The sequence below is a fragment of the Typopeltis vanoorti genome, chromosome 15, assembly GCF_054136105.1.
Source record: "Typopeltis vanoorti isolate ZY-2024b chromosome 15, IOZ_Tvanoo_1.0, whole genome shotgun sequence".
NCBI classification, from domain to species: Eukaryota; Metazoa; Arthropoda; class Arachnida; order Uropygi; family Thelyphonidae; genus Typopeltis; species Typopeltis vanoorti.
Window position 1 is genome coordinate 19106097 of NC_143563.1, and position 18559 is coordinate 19124655.

General features: G+C 35.2%; 1 protein-coding gene across 1 annotated transcript; it reads right to left on the bottom strand.

The window, feature by feature from the left end:
- Positions 1-16887: 16887 nt before the first annotated feature.
- Positions 16888-17448, bottom strand: LOC150098436 (interleukin cytokine-related protein 17.1-like). The gene has a single exon (XM_090405210.1). The coding sequence runs from the start codon at positions 17446-17448 to the stop codon at positions 16888-16890; it is 561 nt and encodes a 186-aa protein (XP_090261336.1).
- Between the last annotated feature and the right edge of the window lie 1111 nt (positions 17449-18559).

An 18559-nucleotide genomic window follows, 5' to 3' on the forward strand; every position in this document is an offset into this window, starting at 1 on the left:
CTGCATTTTTGTTTTCCTTACCATCTGAGTCTCCTGACTTGTTCTTAATGACTCTCCTGACTCTTCATGTAACTGATTATTACCATTTTCATCCTGTACCATCTCCAAAGGACATAATTCTCTTGCTATCATCAGCAGCCCTTCTTGTCCTTTCTATCCTTGTGAAAAATACTGTATATTTTCATTTATATTCCCATCAGAATATCATCTTCATTCAACCATGTTTCACTTATTCCAATGATTTTGAGGCGAATAAACTCAATCAGTGAAACCATTTCGTCTCCCTTATTTCTGATACTTCTCGCATTTGTAAATGAGCACAGATCCCAATCATGCTGACAGGGAAATCAGCATGATTTTCCCATCATACCTGCTCTTTCCCAATCATTTTTTATCACCACTTACCACATATATCTACTCAGTCTCTGTCTGATTAATGTGGAAGATATTTCATAGAGTAGTGAGAGGCAAGGGTAGAACCAGAGGCCATTCATGGAAGCTGTATAAAGAGGGTGTGAGCAGTGGAGTGAGAAGCAGGTTCTGATTTTTTTGCATAGAGAGTGATTGGTGAGTGGAATGCATTGCCTTAAAAGTGTAGTGAGTGCAGAAATTGTGAATGGATTCAAGGCACTGATTAATCTTTTGGTATAAGAAAGTATAAACCTTCTGCAATGAGCCCTTTGACTCCATGGAGGTTAGATGTTAATCATAATAATAATTTTCTGACAGTTCAAGATACAGTGTTAACTTGTGCATTGTTGTGCAAAAGCACAATCCCTGATGAAAGCTTTCATTGTCTTTTGTTCTTAATTGCTCGTCTGAGTTTCTTCAGTATTTCACAATATACAACAGCATAATTGTCATTCCTCTTCTGACAAAAATCAATAAGCAAGATTCCTTTTCCATCTCAGAAGACAGTGGCCATCATTTTTTGACCAATGTTGCCTGTTTGAAATTTTTGCTTTCAGAGATGATGAATTTCACAACTGCATTGATTGTTGTTTTAACTCAATGCTTCTGTACAAAATCCATGTTTTGTCACAATACAATACAGAAAGTTCATCTCCTTCATTTTCGTAATGTTCCAAAAACTTTTGAGCTGACTCCACTTGTTGTTTATGCACATCATTAGTCAACATTTTTGGGACCCATCTGACACAATTTCTTATACCCCAGCTTTTCTATCACAATTTCATGAATATCTGAGCATGAAACTTCTGGGAATTCAAAAGAAAATTCCATAATTGTGAAATGACAATTCTCAAGAATTTTTGTGTTCACTCTTTCCACCAAATCGTCTGTCATCACACTTGGCTGGCCACTGCAGTCTTCATCTTGAACATTGTTGTGCCCTTCTTTAAACAAATGACACCATTGCCTAACCTTACTGTCACTTATTATGTTAGGCCTGTAAACCTTGCACAATTTCTGAGATTTGTAATTTGGATTTGTAATTTGTAATTTGGATTTGGATTTCTGCAGAACAATAGTGCTGCAGAAATTCACCAACAATTGTTGGTGAATTTCTGCAGCACTATTGTTTTTCATCAACAAAAACCGTACCATACCACGAACCTCACAACTGGCAGGATTTTTTATCATAGCACTCATTATAAATAAATTATTCGTTGATGACAACAAACAATAATGTGATGAATGTAAAATGGTCAATAGGTAGCTAATGAGTCATATATACATACATGCATGTAGCTAATGAGTCACTGTATGCACACACATATGCAACCCCTCTTCTATATCTTATATGGCAGTAAATTCTGAACGGACTGTACTTAAAAAAAAAAAAAGGCAATGCAGAGCCATAAGCGATAAAGTGATTGGAGAGATGGCCCGGTTATTAAGCAGACTATCCCACCTCCACACACATTTCTGGAAAACATCAAGCATTCTTAAGAAGGAGGTTTATGTGCCACACCAAATGTGTGGCACATAAACCTTAGAATACTTCGAAAACAATATTCTAAGGTTGAGCGATTTGGAATTTATAGTGTTGTGAATTCTTCGAGTGAGAAGTAGTCTAGAATGGAAGAGGACTGAACTTGTGTTATTAAATCTGTTTATATTTGTTCTGCTATCTTATCTGGTTTTCTTCAATATTTGCCATTTATTTTAATTTTTTCCATAATGTGTGTATATAATAGTACTTTAATACTATGTTTATGTTTTTCTGGCTCTTTTTGTTCTTTGCTATTACTACAGTGTCATCAGTACATTGTCAATATAATTTTTAAGTTGATATTAATCACTCCAATTTGATTTTTACTTAATAGTGTCTCCTTGGTTCACGTCTTTGTTAAATGGACTGCTTTTCATGCAGAATACTAGTAGTTAGTATGTTATATTAGCCGTGTATGATCTTTGCTTATTTGAGTCTCACCATTGCTGTTAGTGTTGCTTATGTTTCAGCTGAATCCAAGTCTCCCCATAAAATCTATATACAATGCTAAATTGTTCAGAGCAAGGCAAAATGTAAGACAGAAGAGAAGAAGCAGTAGAAAAATGATATGAGCAATTAGAAACATTTATTGAGAAATTTAGAAATTTCAAATCTTTACTTATTCTCTATTATATGCATTTTATTTTATAGAAAGTTTTTGCTTACTTAATTACAAAATGAATTGTACTTGAAGAAATTATATTGTTTGGTCCTTTGTCTAAGTGTAATGAAATAAAGTTCGTTCCTTATCTTCACAACTAGGCTACTTGTATACAGAAGCTGTTAATTTCACATTAATTGGCTCAGTATGACTTGTATTGATTCAACCTCAGTATCTTCTTGGGCCTAACTCCCACTGATGAGACCTCAATAAAGGTCAAAACCAGTTTGAGCAGTGATCATTCCCAAAATGCATAGCAATATACACACATCCAAAAGGAATTGCATTGTGTGTGTTATGGGATACTGAGGCAACTGATGTGAAATCACAACCTCTATACAAGATCCTAGTCATAAACTTTGTTTTTTTATACTTGGGCATTTTCTTTTAGTTGATCTTTGCAGATGGCTGATTTTTCTGAATCCAGTGTGTTCATTAGATTGTTTCATCTAAATAATATGATGATTCTTTTTGTTATTCTTGTTATAAATAGATTTATACAATTGTGATAGTTTTTTTTTCCATCAGCAATAACACATATCAATTTTTTTGGTATAACTTTTTGTTTTAGATGTTTATCAAGCATATTTTTAAGTTTCTTCACTAGCAGTTATCCTGCTGCTGCTTTTATGTCTGTTGTAATTTTCATATTCTTATGAGTTTTTTTTTTAATTAATCTTTTATTAATTGTTCTCTTTCATATTTCCAGCATAGTTTCTTCATGATATTTTTCTGTCTTCTATGTAATATCATTTTCAGTGATGATAGTTTATGGTATTACACAATTTTGAAAATTTCAGATATATAGGTAGCAAGGGGCTTGTTAGGCATGCATTGCACCCAGGAAATTCATAAAGGAATAATTTTTGAGCAGTATTAATTTTAAATAGTCATGAACTGTTACATATATCAAGACATTAACAATGAGAGTGGAAATCAAAGCTGCAGAAGCATAAATGTATACTAGTCATACACAAAATGAAAGAAATGTGTTTCCCTAAATGGAGTCTTCAACAAGCATGCATTTTTAACATGTAAAGGTAAGCAGAGACTAAGCAGCACACACAAGTAGGTGCATGCACATGACTGAAATTTGTGTTGGAATTAAAGGCATGTGGGCTCTCAACAGTACATCTAGCTTAGTTCTGTTTAGTAGAATGATGTAAATTCTTTTGCAGCATTCCTTGTGTTAATGAGAGCTGTGTAAATCGAGATGAAAATGCGGTTTACCATCTTTAACAATATTTAACTCGACCTTGTATGATCAGTTTGAAAAAGGTGCACACAAAACATTTTCAGCACTGTTTTCCATTGTCAAAAAGGCTAAAAAAAGTACACAATCAATTTTAAATGAAAAGAATTTACAACATTAAGTCAAAAAATTTTATTTTTTTTTTATTCCTGCATGATAGAAAAGTGTATATCTCAGAAACGAAGGATGAAACTAATGTATAAATTGAATGGTTCTCTGAATACCCACCATACTTCACTACAGGTGATGTCTATAGTAATAAATAGAATGGTAGATGATTGACAAACCTATAATGTTTAAAATATCTCCCTTTAGAGGTTAAGAAACCTGGTCTGGAAACTCTACTCTAGAGACAAACATGAAACTTTTTCAAGCCACTTCAGGTCTCCAGTAAACAGATTAGCAGTCTCACTGTATGCAGTAAAATCCATATCCCACTTACCAAGACAATTACAAATATCCTTGCACACAGCAGGATTCAAAACTCACCTGTTTGAAACGTGAATATGCTAGCCATTTGGCCAACCAGGTCAGCATGGTTTCGGTTGCTTCAATAGCACTAGACAATCTGAAGAAAGATTTATACAGGATGATCCATAAGTCATGGAACATGCCATAGAAAGGACCCATCTTTGTGAAGCAACTCATAAGTTTTTTAACATCACCAGATTTTATTTTTTTTTATTAGTTATGAAAAACCCCGTAAATGCCTTCCATTACTGACTTCACAAAGATTGGCCCTTTCTATGGAATGTTCCATTAGTTATGTGTCACCGTATATATTCATTTCCCATGTTATTCCATCTTTAGTATATACAAATTAGGTTTTCCTCTTGGAAATTAAAATTCTTAACTGCAATTCAAAAATATCAACCTTAGAACTTCCTATTTCAGATACGGGGCTTAGGACTATGAGATTACAGCATGTGCCTGCTGTAATCGCTTTCCTGAAAGTTGATACATTGATAGCCTTGACGCTGGCTGTCAGTGATGGCTGAAGAGTGGAGTCTGGCTAACATTGATCTTCATAATGTTATGGCTAGAGGAGCTCTGCTTAATCCATTTGGGAATGAATGGCAGAAGAAGGATTATACAGTGTGACAAATTTGATTCTGTAAAAGCATGCAATTAGAGAGATGAAATAGTATTAAGAAAATATATATAATTGAACAGCATTGATCATATTGTTTATGCATGATTGGCTTAAAGTTCTCTGAGACTTTAGACAAAACATTTCCCATTTTTTTTAAATTAATTTTTTTATGAATAGTGCCTGGTTGTCCTATGGAGATGGTGTTTACATCCGTACTGTAAGGCTGCCAGAAAGTGTTGTAGGTTTGATTCTAGATGTTTATGCAAAGCTGGGCTTTGCATAAATATCTAAAAACTGAAAGAGCTAAAGTAGTACGAGAGAAAATAAATGAAAGGACCGAAATCAAAAATTCAGAGCTCATGGCAAGTACTTCTAATTGCGATTCCAGTAACAATGGGGACGAAAAGGAGACTGATTTAACATCTTCCTCTTCAAAAAAATTAAATGATGAACTTGAAATGAACATTGATCCAGCAAGATGGAATCCATCTTTAAGTGATGCCGAAAGACTGAATATCGCAATGAAAGGTCCACCAGCGAGACCAAAAAGTGATTTCGTTTTTCCGTTTAGCTCGGATGGTTGGAAAGTTTCATTAAATCATTACATTATGGAACAAAGCATTGAAAAACATATTAATCGGTCATGGTTAGTGTATTCCAAAGAAAATGATTCTGTATTTTGTTTCTGTTGTAAGTTTTCCAGTAATAAAATTTCACTCGCTATTGATGGATATAATGATTGGGGGTATTTATATCTGTATCTTAATGAACACGAAAAATCTAAAAAATCGCTTGGACCCATAAGAAGTGGATGTAGTTGTCATCTAGGCTTAAATTAGAACAGACGATTGATTCAACTCAACAAAAGTTGTTAAATGCAGAGGCTCGTCACTGGAGGAGCATAATAGAACGCCTAATTGCCATTGTTCACTTTTTAGCTCAACGATGTTTGCCCCTTTTGGTGAAAATCTGATAATTTGTATGTTAATAATAATGACAATTTCTTGAAGCTTGTTGAATTAATTGTGAGATTCGATAATGCTGTGTCTGAACATTTACTGAAAGATCTTGTGGATATCGGCCCAATATTATCTTGGGAAAAACATTCAAAATGAATTGATTTCTTTCCTCTCTGGGGCCATAAAAAGGAAAGTATTTCTATGGTGCAGAAAGCTAGATATTATAGCATAGTTGAAGACTGTATTCCCATACAAGTCATATTGAAAAATTAACACTAATTGTAAGATTTGTTAATATGGATCCAGGTGATATCAATATCTATGAGCTATGGTTTCATTTCTGTAGAAGCCACTACAGGCTCAGTTTTAACTGAACGTATTCTTAAAAAATTGTCAAATATGAATATTCCTATCGGAAACATTCATGGCCAGGGTTACGACAATGAATCAAACATGAATGGAAAACATTAATGAGTTCAACAACGCATCAGGGATTTGAACTCCAGAGGTTTTTTTTATACCTTGGTCTTCTCATTCTCTGAACTTAGTTGTCAATAATGCTGCTATGTCATATTACAACTCTAACTCCCAAGCCACTAAGTCCCACCCACTGGGAATCTGGAATCGAAGCCGTTCGTCCTTTAAGATATTATATTAACGAATTTTTTGATGCTTTGATAGAAATTGCTGATGACAAGTCAGTGGACAAAATGGCGAGATTTTAAATTTTTATGTTGTTTGATTATATGCCACTATGCTTTAAATGAAATTAATGTTGCTAGTAAATTATTGCAAAGCATAAAAATGGAATTGACTACTGACATATCTACTTTAAGAAATGTTCTCCAAAGCCTTGAGAACATCAGAAATGATGAATCATTTCAAAATTTTCTTGTAGATGCTACAACATTAGCTGAAAAGGTTGAAGTTGATCTTAATTTGAAACCAACGTTTATAAGTACTAGAGGGCGTCAGTAGAAAAAAACATGATTATAAAGCAAAAGATGAGCCTATTTCTGATCTCAGAACTAAACTTAAAATTTAGTTTTTCTTTCTTATTATTGATGTAGCAACGAATTCTGTCTACGAAAGATTTGGGCAATTGGAATACAATACTCACATTTTTCGTTTTTATATATAATAACCCTAAATTGACATCTGAGGCGACAAATGTAAAAATCTAGAAAGTATTCTAACGCATCAAGAAAATACAGACATTGATACCATTGGGCTATTTGATGAATCGAGAGTAGTTTACCACTTGTACCAGAAAATACGCCGCCAATTGAAATGCTACTTATATAGTTGAAAATAACTTTTTTCCTAATGTTGCAGTAGCCTTAACAACATTACCAGTACCGTTAACAGGAGTGTAGCATAGAAGGCGCTCATTCAGCCCTATTGCGGTAGGCACCGTCGCTACGCTAACAATTCCTTTTAGCGTAGCAAGTGCGGAAAGAAGTTTTTCCTAGCTGAAACCGATTAAAAATTATTTGCGAACAACAATGACCCAAGAAAGATTGATTGGTCTAGTCACGTAGCGCACTCAGGATTTAATCTTGGTGGAGAGAAGAGTTCAGTAGACGATTTGAGAATACACACTACGCATCGCATACGACCTACGACTGCTCATCTGCAACGATCGCTAATTCATAAGTAGTATAGAAATAGAAGACACGACACAGCATCAATTTTTTAAAAAAAAATGAATTTTATTAATTAGGAAAAGATTTTTGGAAAATTTTCTAGTGTTTTTTTCTTTGGGGTGCCCCTTGGCTCTCCTCTGGGTCTAGTAACTATATCGATAGAAGCGGACATAGCATATAATTTAAATTTAGAAGAGCTCTAAACAGTTTTATTGTGCGATATCCCCGTAAAGTAAACATTTAATTAATATTATTATGTAATCGTTTTGCATTAATGTTTCTCTTGTAATAAAATCAAAATAGCAATTGGAGATTTTCTTATATTTTTGTCTTATAATCCATCAGGAACAATATTTAATTGTTTGCCTCAGGGCGTGATCTAATCTGGCGACGACCCTGAATATTATCGATAACAGTTGCAAGCGGCGAGCGTAGTCTTTCAAAACTAAAGCTTATTAAAACTTATTTACGTTCTACAATGGCCGAAACTCGATTGGAATATGTCATGATTTCAGTTGAACAAGAAATCGGTTTTGTTTCTCGTTCAACTGAAATTTGACCACAGTGGCCTTATTTGTGATTTTCCGAATATGAAAGCAAGAACGGTTTCGTTTTAAACAGTAGGTTTACATTTTAATAGTGAAAATGTAAATTAACTTATGTTAAGACATGACACGTGTTCTAAAATCAAGTATACTTACCATAGTTACGTGTTTGTGATTTAGCAGTTCTTCATTCTACATGACGTGATGAACATTACTAACATGTAAGTTAATAGTAATACATTAAAAAAACAATATTTTTAGGCTGTGTTGATAGTATTTGTGATATTAATTAATTTTAAAATAATAATAATATTGATTTTTCATAAACTAACTAATAAAACTAACTTTTAATAATTGCCACTTTGTTATACACAATTTAATTAAAATTTACAGCAGGTGCATTTTCTCTGCGTTTGACGAGTATACTCGTCTTCGATTGATTTTAATTACCTGCAGATGCACATTTTCAGAACAAAAGTCTACCGTTAAAGGGTTAATTGTCTCTCTCTTTCTGTAAAAATATACTTTATGATCATTTTTCATTAGCTAATGCTACTATTTAGAATTTATGATCAGACATGTTAAAGCCTAATTTAACATCGTGGCTTTTAAAAGGTCGTTAAAAGAGTTTTTTAAGAGGAAGGGCGGCAAAATTCCTAGGGTCGACCCTGCGTATAATATTGCTGTGAGAGAAATGGGAGTTTGAAACTCGAAATCGGATATTTATGAAGTCTTCCATATAGAAAGAAAAAAAAAGTTTTTAATTATTATTATTACGTGACACCTCCACGGAGTCCAAAGATTCATCGAGGGAGGGCACTTACTCTACAGCTCCATCTCCACCAACTATAACGAACCACAACTACCATCATCATCTAGCAGAGGTTGGTCGATTTGCAGAGCCTGTGCTACTAATGGCTCAGGCAAAAAGTTAAGCAAGTTTGAGCGCTGTTAGTAGTTGTAAGGGATCAATCAATCATTCGATGCTGTTGCACACTCTTCCTCGATGAGTCTTTGGACTCCCTGGAGATGTAACATAATAATAATCTACCGCCCACCACCTCTAGTGTTTCCGTCAGTCATAGCACTAGCTATGACTGACGACAGAACAACTATGGGAGAGGGTGGGGGAGTAAGGTATGGCAGGTTGAGTTTTTAATTACAACGAAAAAGCGAACAGTAAAGTTCTAAACCTTAAACGAGAGGAAAGAAAGTGAAGATGATTGGCTTACGTTACATTATTACACATATACAGTAGCTAAGCTTTGATGCCCTGTGGTTTGTCAAAATCGTTCACTTACATCGAACCATAGCAGATATTCCTACGCTACTCCACGAGATTGCCTCCAATTGCTTCACACAGGCGGCTCTACATCCCAACCAGCTCGTTCAACAGTCATCCAGTTATAGCGAAAACGACAGATGTAAACACAAACGCCCCAAAGCAGCTGTGCTCGTCAGTACACGCGCTCTCACACAGCCCTAATTTGGATGAGCCAGGCACTCGATAATCTTTCCTCTACATCAGGGTTTCTCAAACTTTTTCTTCTACGGAACACCTTGGTTATTTTTTAATGTATTAATTAACTGGCAATTTAGCTGATTTTTATTAATTAATAATTAATTTAACACCAATTAAACCATTATTAAATTAATTTGTGCTGATTTTCATTGACATGTCCACTTCTGATCACCAAAAATTTATATTATAAGTACTTACGAGTGAACGCAGACTTTATCTCCTGTGTGCTGGTAGTTCTCCCCTCCTTTTGTACATCCTAGAGATCTTTGTAGGCTTGAGGTAGATGACTGACTATCTGTTCCGTCACAAACACCTTTCATAAGAGATTTCTTAATACCAAAATTAAACAAAGTGCCTTGTCTCTTATTCATATTAGAATTTAAATCTGTATTCCTATTACTTTAAAAAAAATCACGCACTCCTGTTGTAAAACAAGCACTTACACACTGCAGTACGAACTTACAAAGAAAGTATTCAGTATTATTAGATTTGAGAACAGGATACAGACTACCTTAATCTTCAATTTCAGTGGAAAAATTTTCTTTATACTTTATACAGGCAATTTTTATAATCGGTCATAAACGGCGGTATTCTCTTTCCCGAATGTTGAAAGATTTCGATGTGTGAAAATTAACGGTAATTCATGAATATTTCCATGTTTTAAAATATGCCACTTGGTCACAGACATTTGCTACACAGATCTCATTTCCTTCAGTTTAGAGAACAGAGGATATGCCACCCATTGTTATAATCCACTTGCAGGCAATTTTTATGACCCGTCATAAACAGCGGTATTCCCTTTCCCAAATGTTGAAAGGTTTCGATGTGTGAAAATTAACTATACGCAGATGTTATTAGGCGTTCTGTGTCTGAGCTTTTGGACATATTCACGAATATTATTCTCCTCAGAATATTTCTACTATAAAATATTTATTCATGAAAAATGCTTAGAAAACTAAAATGACAAATTCCAGAACGTCTCGCGGAACATCTATTCACCTTCTGCAGAACACAGTTTGAGAAACTCTGCTCTACATCATCGGTTCCCAACCAGTGGTGTAGCTAGAGCTTTTGCCGCTCCTCTCAATCTTCTTTCACTACACGTTATTCCCGCTTCCTATGCAGGGTTCGTGTGTTACTTAGATGCGACTACTTGTTAGTACCACTCCCAACCGACCTGTCGCCTAGTCTGCTGCTGGGGGGGGGGGGGGTATATTTTTGGCTGTAGAGCCGTATGTTCACGGGGCCGGTTTGCCTGCTTGTGGGATGAAAAACGGCAGATAAACGCGGAAAAAAACTACCGACCGGCTAACTTGACTATGCCTGAGGAAGATCCTCAAGTTCCTCACGTCTTCGACGGGAATGGAACCTGGGAAACTCCTTCCCCAGGCATATAGTGATTGCGAAGTGCAAAGCCACTAGGCTAACCGCGCGGACTTTGCCGCCCCTCTCAATATACACCAAAAATCAAAACGACGTAGGGAAATAAATTTAAACACTGTTTATTTTTGAAGTAAAACTTTAATTTTAACATTCTAAAATGTTATTTTTCTTGCTTTTCTGTTAGCAAAATCGTCGATGACATTGGCGAAGTCTATTTCATGATAATGTAGGTAATTCTTAATCAATTTTATTTAGAAAAACTCCTCTCACAACCAGCAACACTTACAGCATTTGTGAGGAAAATTCGCTGTAGTGTTACAATATTTGGAACTGAGTTCTTGAGAATGTATTTTAGAATTAACTGCAAAAGTTCAAATAGGTTCAAAGTGCCGCCTGGGGAGGATCTCCCTCCTCCCTTCCCTAGCTACACCTCTTCCCCGGGGGGGGTACGTTCAGAGCCGTTCAGGAGTACACGAAAAATAATCAGTAATGGCGGAAAAACAAAGTAAACAAAATGCAAAATGTTAGTTATGGAACAATAAATGTTAAGTTTGAATCACCGCTAATGGAGACACTTCAAAACTAGCTCACATTAGCGAATGATGATTGGTGAGGGCGTGGCTATGAACTCCCAAACAACAAATCTACCAATAATTATGCACAGTTCATGCGTCACTTCTGTCACTCATCCTCCTTTCCAGAACAATCGCGTGTTCCTAAGAAATAACCTTTGCGATAACAACCTTCCACTGACTTTCATTTGCGACGTTTCTAGAACTTCTCCAATTTTGTTTCTTTTCAAGTAGTTTTTTTATTTCTTGTTTAACATAGTTTCAGTTATTATTGTCAGTGATTTTTAAGCTTGTCAGTTATGGATCAGTGGTTGAAAACTGGAACGGTTAAAAAAACCAAAACTTGTTTTGGATTATAACCCGTCGCCAAGTACTTCTGAAATTGTGTCCGCAGCTACGAGTGCACCCACACCTGGAGATAGTAAAAAGGCACATGCCTCAGGTACTACACAAAAGAAAAGGAACTACTGTGAAGAGTATATTAAATATGGGTTTTCATTTGTAGGAGACGATGACTGTCCTAACCCTTTTTGTATTGTGTGTGGGGGGAAGTATTATCCAACAGTGCATGAAACCCTCTCCGCTCATGCTACATTTAGAAACTAAACATCCTGTGTATAAAATCAAATAAATACATTATGTAAATTAAGTGGAGTGGATATTAAATCCAACATCATTTCAAAGCTGACTACAGAAACTATAGACGCGAAATTTAACCAGAGAGCTAGCGGGAATACACCACCGCCATACTACGAGTTGCCCTAGCCGAACCTTATAGAAAGTGACGAATGCTCAAAGCGCCCGTATATTCTCTCCTATTGGTTCATTTTGATAAGGTTTCACTAGTCTGACAGCTGTTTTCAAACTCATTGGTTTTCGTCAGAGACTAGGTAGAAACCTAATTTATATAATTAATTATATAAATTAGGTTTCTACCTATAATCTATAAATTAAACTATAAATTATATGAGCCTGTCACTGAGTGGAACCAACGCTGAGTTGGGCGATCTTTCGGTCACTCGTAGGTAGTGGTCCGAGGGATCGCCTAATTTTTAGAGAGACCTTTACTTAAAAAGTGTCTCTGACGAAAATCCATGAGTTTGAAACAGCTGTCAGACTAGTGAAACCTATCAAAATGAACCAAGCGGAGGCGAATATACGGGCGCTTTGAGCGTTCGTCACTTCCTATAAGGGTCGGCTAGGGCAACTCGTAATATGGCGGCTGTGTATTCCCACAAGCTCTCTGGTTAATTTTCGCACGAAACTTTTATAGTTTCTGTTTTTTCGGCTTTGAAATGATGTTGGATTTAATATTCACTTAACTTATATAATTTCGCATCGCTGAAATGAAACCTTTTGGCTCTTTATTTTAGTAAAAAGAAACACATTATTTTCAGCGCTTAGAAACACGTCCAAATGTAACTTCATACTTGACATCAGGAAAGAAAGACAATGAGAATGCAATTGAGGCTTCCTACTGTATTGCTTATCGCATAACTAAATGTGGTAAAAACCACTCCATTGCTGAAGATTTAATTTCTCCTTAAGGATGCCGTTTTTTTTTATTTTTATTTATTTATTTTTTTTTATATTTATGTTTAGGGAAGAACATGTCCGCAAAATCGACACTATCTCTTTTTCAAACAATACAATGTCTCGAAGAATTCAGGATATGTCTGACGATGTTGAAGCTGTACTAGATAGAATTTAAAAAAAGTAAATTCTTTCCCATCCAAGTCGATGAAAGTTAGATGCTGCTAATTTATCTATTTTGCTCGTCATCGCGAGGTACTTGACAGCAAATGAAATTGAGGAAAACCTGTTGTTTGTTATCCATTGACAGAGCGTACCACAGGCGAAGATATTTTTAATGTAATCAATGGTTATTTCATTGAAAAGATCATCACTTGGTCGAATTGTTGTGGTGTGTGCACTTGGTTCATGGATCCAAGTCTATGTCAGGTTGTTTTAGAGTCCTAATCGGCCGAGTTAAAGAAGTAGCTCCTCCTGTACCATGGAGTCACTGCTGCATTCATAGACAAACTCTTGCATCCGAGCCTCTTCCCAGTGAACTGAAAGACGGTCTTGATGAGACTGTAAAAATTGTAAATTTTATTAAGTCACAACCACGAAACTCCAGATTGTTTAAAGCGCTGTCTGAAGAAATGAACAGCCTTCACAGCACATTACTTTTGCATACGAAGGTAAGGTGGCTATCTCGTGGTAAAGTACTTACACAGCTGTTTGAACTTAGACATGAAGTCCAGGTTTTTTTAATCTCCAAAGTTTCATGACAAGTTTGGGACTTGCACCTCTCCCAAAACGTGAAAGAGAAGATTTTAGGTCACTTGGAAGGTCTCAAAGTGTCCTTTTATAAGTACTTCCCTCAACGTGGAAAAAAAAATAATTGGATTGCAGATCCCTCCATGAAGAATTCTACAAAGAAGCTGTTATGACATCAATCAATCAACGAAAAAGAGCAGTTAATCGAACTTTCAACCGATTCTTCTTTAAATTCTGATTTTGAAAGAAAGCATCTTATTGCCTTCTAAGTAGATGTCAATGAGGAATACGAACAGCTCAGTGAGAAGGCAGTCAAACACCTCTTGCCATTTACTAATACTGAACTAGTGGAGAGAGCTTTTTCTTTTTACACCTTCATAAAAAATAAGCACCGCAACAAACTTACTGCAAGTTCGGATTTAAGACTGTATCTTGCATCTTTTGAGCCTGATTTCAAGAAACTAAGTGCATCAAAGCAAGCTCAACGATCTCACCAACAACGTATTAAATACTTGCTCATCATTATCAATATTTAACATGAAGCTATACTTATTGCTGTGTTACGAATATTGTGAAATTAAATCTGTGCTTTGTACTTTTAGTGTAGTAATTTTCCTTTCCCAACTCATCACCTCATTTCCACTATTTTACATTAAGATAGGCACCGAACAAAAGTGTCAGTATTTAACAACAGCTATTTTAAAAACAAGAGGTACAATTTATAGAAATGGGTTTAAAAGAGGTACACAAGTGGGAAAAGGTTGGGAACCACTGCTCTACATAATCAATTCCTAAGCGATGAAGAGATCAAAATCCAAGGAATTGTTATCCATCATGCCAGAATCGTCAATCGTAGCTAAGTACAAATCCACATGCAGCGACAAATACACGAAGCCATCAGGATGACTGTTCTGCGCATGTCAATAAGCGTGCGTCAAGAAATCTACGATAGTCCTCCGAAATCAGCAAACATCTCCAATTTCACTAACAACTTTCGCAACTAAGCGCAGATAATATTGTTTTCTTAGAGGCGTATCTAGGAGGGGGGGGGGGGGTCCGCTCCGGGAGGCACTTTGAACCTTTTTGAACTTTTGCAGTTAATTCTAAAATACAGTCTCGAGAACTCAGTTCCAAATATTGTAATACTACTGCGAATTTTCCTCACAATTGCTGTTAGTGTTGCTAATTGTGAGAGGAGCTTTTCTAAATAAAATTGATTAAGAATTACCTACATTATTATGAAATAGACTTCGCCAATGTCATCGACGATTTTGCTACCAGAAAAGCAAGAAAAACAACATTTTAGAATGTTGAAATTAAAGTTTTACTTCAAAAATAAACATAGTGTTTTAATTGATTTCCCTATACGTCGTTTTGACTTTTTTGTAGTATTTTTGATGTGTATTGAGAGGGGCGGCAAAAGCTCTAGCTACACCACTGTGTTTTCCACAAGGTTTCTTGCTTAACACTCATTAAAAATTGTAATTAAAAATTGACAATTTTCTTGAGTTTACGGACGAAAAACTCGAGTTTCCGGGAGAAAAACCCCGCTTTGCCTGTGCCAGAGATCGACTAAGTCGGGAACCGATCGAAAACAGGCTTAGAAAAATTTCCTCTAGTCGCCGACTAGATTTGAAACTAAGTGTTCATTCGTGCGGTCAAGTGCCATGGTGTGCAAACGCTACGTCCACTGAGCTACACAGCTCTTAATTTCAGTTACATAATTTTTTTTTTCCCCTAAATAGTTAATATATATAATATAAAAGTCAGTTTAAAAAGAGTAAAATTTAAACAGTTTAAAACTCTAAGCCAGGAATTATAAACAATACAATATCATTGATCCCATGCAAATTACTGTGCGTGCTCATACAGCTTTATGCCAGAGCAAAAAAAAAAAAAAAAACTAAGTAACCTTTCTCTCATCAAACTAGCTCTTACATTTCAACACAACGCTTCTAACTAAAATAGCCTTGCTATTGGTATAAGTAATCTGCATTTTGTTTAAATTATGATGTTTTAGAATAAAGAGACAATAAAATCAATTATGTGAGGATAGCTGTATTGCAATCGACAGCGGTTATCGTAATCACATTAGTTTTGTACTTCTTACCAGTTAACTCATCTTGATTTACATATGCGGTTTAGCCCAGATTAGACACGAGGCATAAATTTTTAAATAATGATAATATTATTAATACTAAAGAAATCTGATTTCTTTAGTATTTCTATTTTTTTCGTTTTTTTTTTTTTTTTTTTTTTTTTTTTTTTTTTTTTCCCAACAGAATCCCAATCTCCTTCTAAATACCAAACTTGGAACTTTTTCATTCATTCATTTGCAGTGGCAGCTCGTGGGGGTGCTGCAACTTTCGAAATAAATGTACGCACTGTAAGTACAGTGCATACGTTTTTGGATAAAATATCAAAATTATGGTAAAAATTTTAAAAAAAAATTAAACATGAAAAAATATTGTTTATTATCGATAAAATTATACAGTTCAGTATAATTCAAAATTACTTAAAAATAAAATCCATTCCTTTAATTAAAGGAATGGATTTACAATTTTTGGACATTACAATTAAATCCTTTAATTGTAATGTCCAAATATTTAAAGAGACGGAGTAAACACGATAAGCACTACGAACACTACTACTTGCGCAAACTGCATATAAATAACAGTGGAACTGCGCGACATACAGTGCCGCATTACACTAATAGCTCGCATCTCACTATGACGCGTATGCTTGCGCGCATAGTAATATGACACTGGTAAACACAGTGCTGCTAGCGTCCTTCACCCTCCTAAGTGCTACAAGATGGATTTTTATTATTTTTTATACAAAATAAGAGAATTGTATAGGATTGTTGATGATAAAATTAAACATTACAAGCAAATATAAATAAAAGAATAAATATATTTATGTATCGAGAAAAATTGGGGATGCTGCAGTTCCGCAGTGCCTATGCACGAGTCTCCCCTGGTGGACTTCATTCCCCATAATTCAGTTTAGGTTGCCACTTAATCTCTTGGCGGTAGAGTTACATTTGTCACTGGTTTTCCACGAGGCTCTGGGAAAACTGTTTTCACACAAGCAGTCACGATTGTTTGAAATCCCTGACGATACACATGACTAGTACCAGAACAGGCAGTCCTCCACAATACCGGCACATCATAGACCACTTCCTCACATCTTTCTTGCAGCCCACTGTTCATTAAACTAAGCCTTGGCCGGTGACAAGAACATTTGGTTATAAATAACAACTCTGGAATTCTGTTAGGATTGAAATCCATTTTTAATGAAAAGGGACATTCCATTGTCCCTTGGAGGGAACGCTCAACAGGCAGATTCTCATCAAGATTGCATGACGTCAGTGGAAGGTTTAATCGTTTGTAAAATTCTTGACAGACTTCCGTCATTAGTCTCCTCTGATGATCCGGATACAACTTGGGAAGAATATAATATAAGGATCCTTGTTGGTTGCTAAACTCGGTAATCGTTGTATTAGATGCAATGCATGGCCGAAAATAAAGATTAGGATTATATTCAGCTCGCACACGGTTACAGTTTACAGTAAACATTTTGGCTAAGATTAATATATGAGCAATGTAGCATAAACACGTTTTGGTTAGCATCCCAAAAGAATGTTTCATGTTACTGAAAAAAATAATACATCAGTGACTGAATACGCGGTATTTATATTTTTTAATATATCCGACATTTTTTTTTTCTTTCTTTCCGGTGCAACACTGGATATTCTTACAAACCTTGAAGCAATTCTAAATCTAATTACAAGTGGAATTAGGTATCGAGCACAGGCCACTGCACCATATATTTTCCAGATATTATTATTACTGACAGATATTACCTGCCAACAAACTGGAGCCATCCTCTGATTGACCCAGGTGTGTTTTCTCTTTCAAAAATGAAAGTAACTCAGGGCGATAGAAAGAGGGGAAAAAATCAGCCTGACTGAGTGCATAAAGAGAAAATAACAATTATCAGAGATACCTGAGCACGCCCTCTGTGTTTATAAAAAGTATTGAGCTAATAATCATTCATTCAATGACATGAATTTATTTGATTGTTCACTGGGACTTTAGTTAACGAATTAATGTGAAACTAATAAATTTATTGGCGATGCTTACTTTGCCAATAAATTGTTTTTAATTTTTTTTAAATAAATCTGCCACTTAAATAATAAATCATATATCTAAAAATTAAGAATACATTATTTTTCTTGTTATAGTAGGAATTTTGTAATCCTTATCAAAGTTCGCAGTTTCGTTCAAGGGCGAGGTGGTCTTAGACAGCGAACGCTAAAAATGAGATAAGAACATAAAAAAATTAATATTAATTTATTAAATCTTTCTTAGTTTCTAAGAAAATTCAGCTGAAATCATGTTGTATCTAGTATCCATTAAATCCAAGCCAGTTCGAATTAATTCAGTCTAAACCATCAGACCTCTGTATAGACAACACACACCACTACTTATGTCATCAAATCAGGAAAGGCGGTCAATTATTATTATTTGATGATATGGCAAGATAGATATTGTGTGGATAGTTTGGTTCTGCGTGATTAATCTACTGACTCCATGCAGATGTCCGTATAATAATAATAATAATAATAATAATATTAATCTATTTGTCATTCTGAGGGATCTGTACATCATCTTTATTAATTGTTGC

Excerpts from the sequence above, each read along its gene's own strand:
- LOC150098436 (XM_090405210.1), bottom strand. The coding sequence starts at position 17,448 with ATGTTTACTGTAAACTGTAACCGTGTGCGAGCTGAATATAATCCTAAT.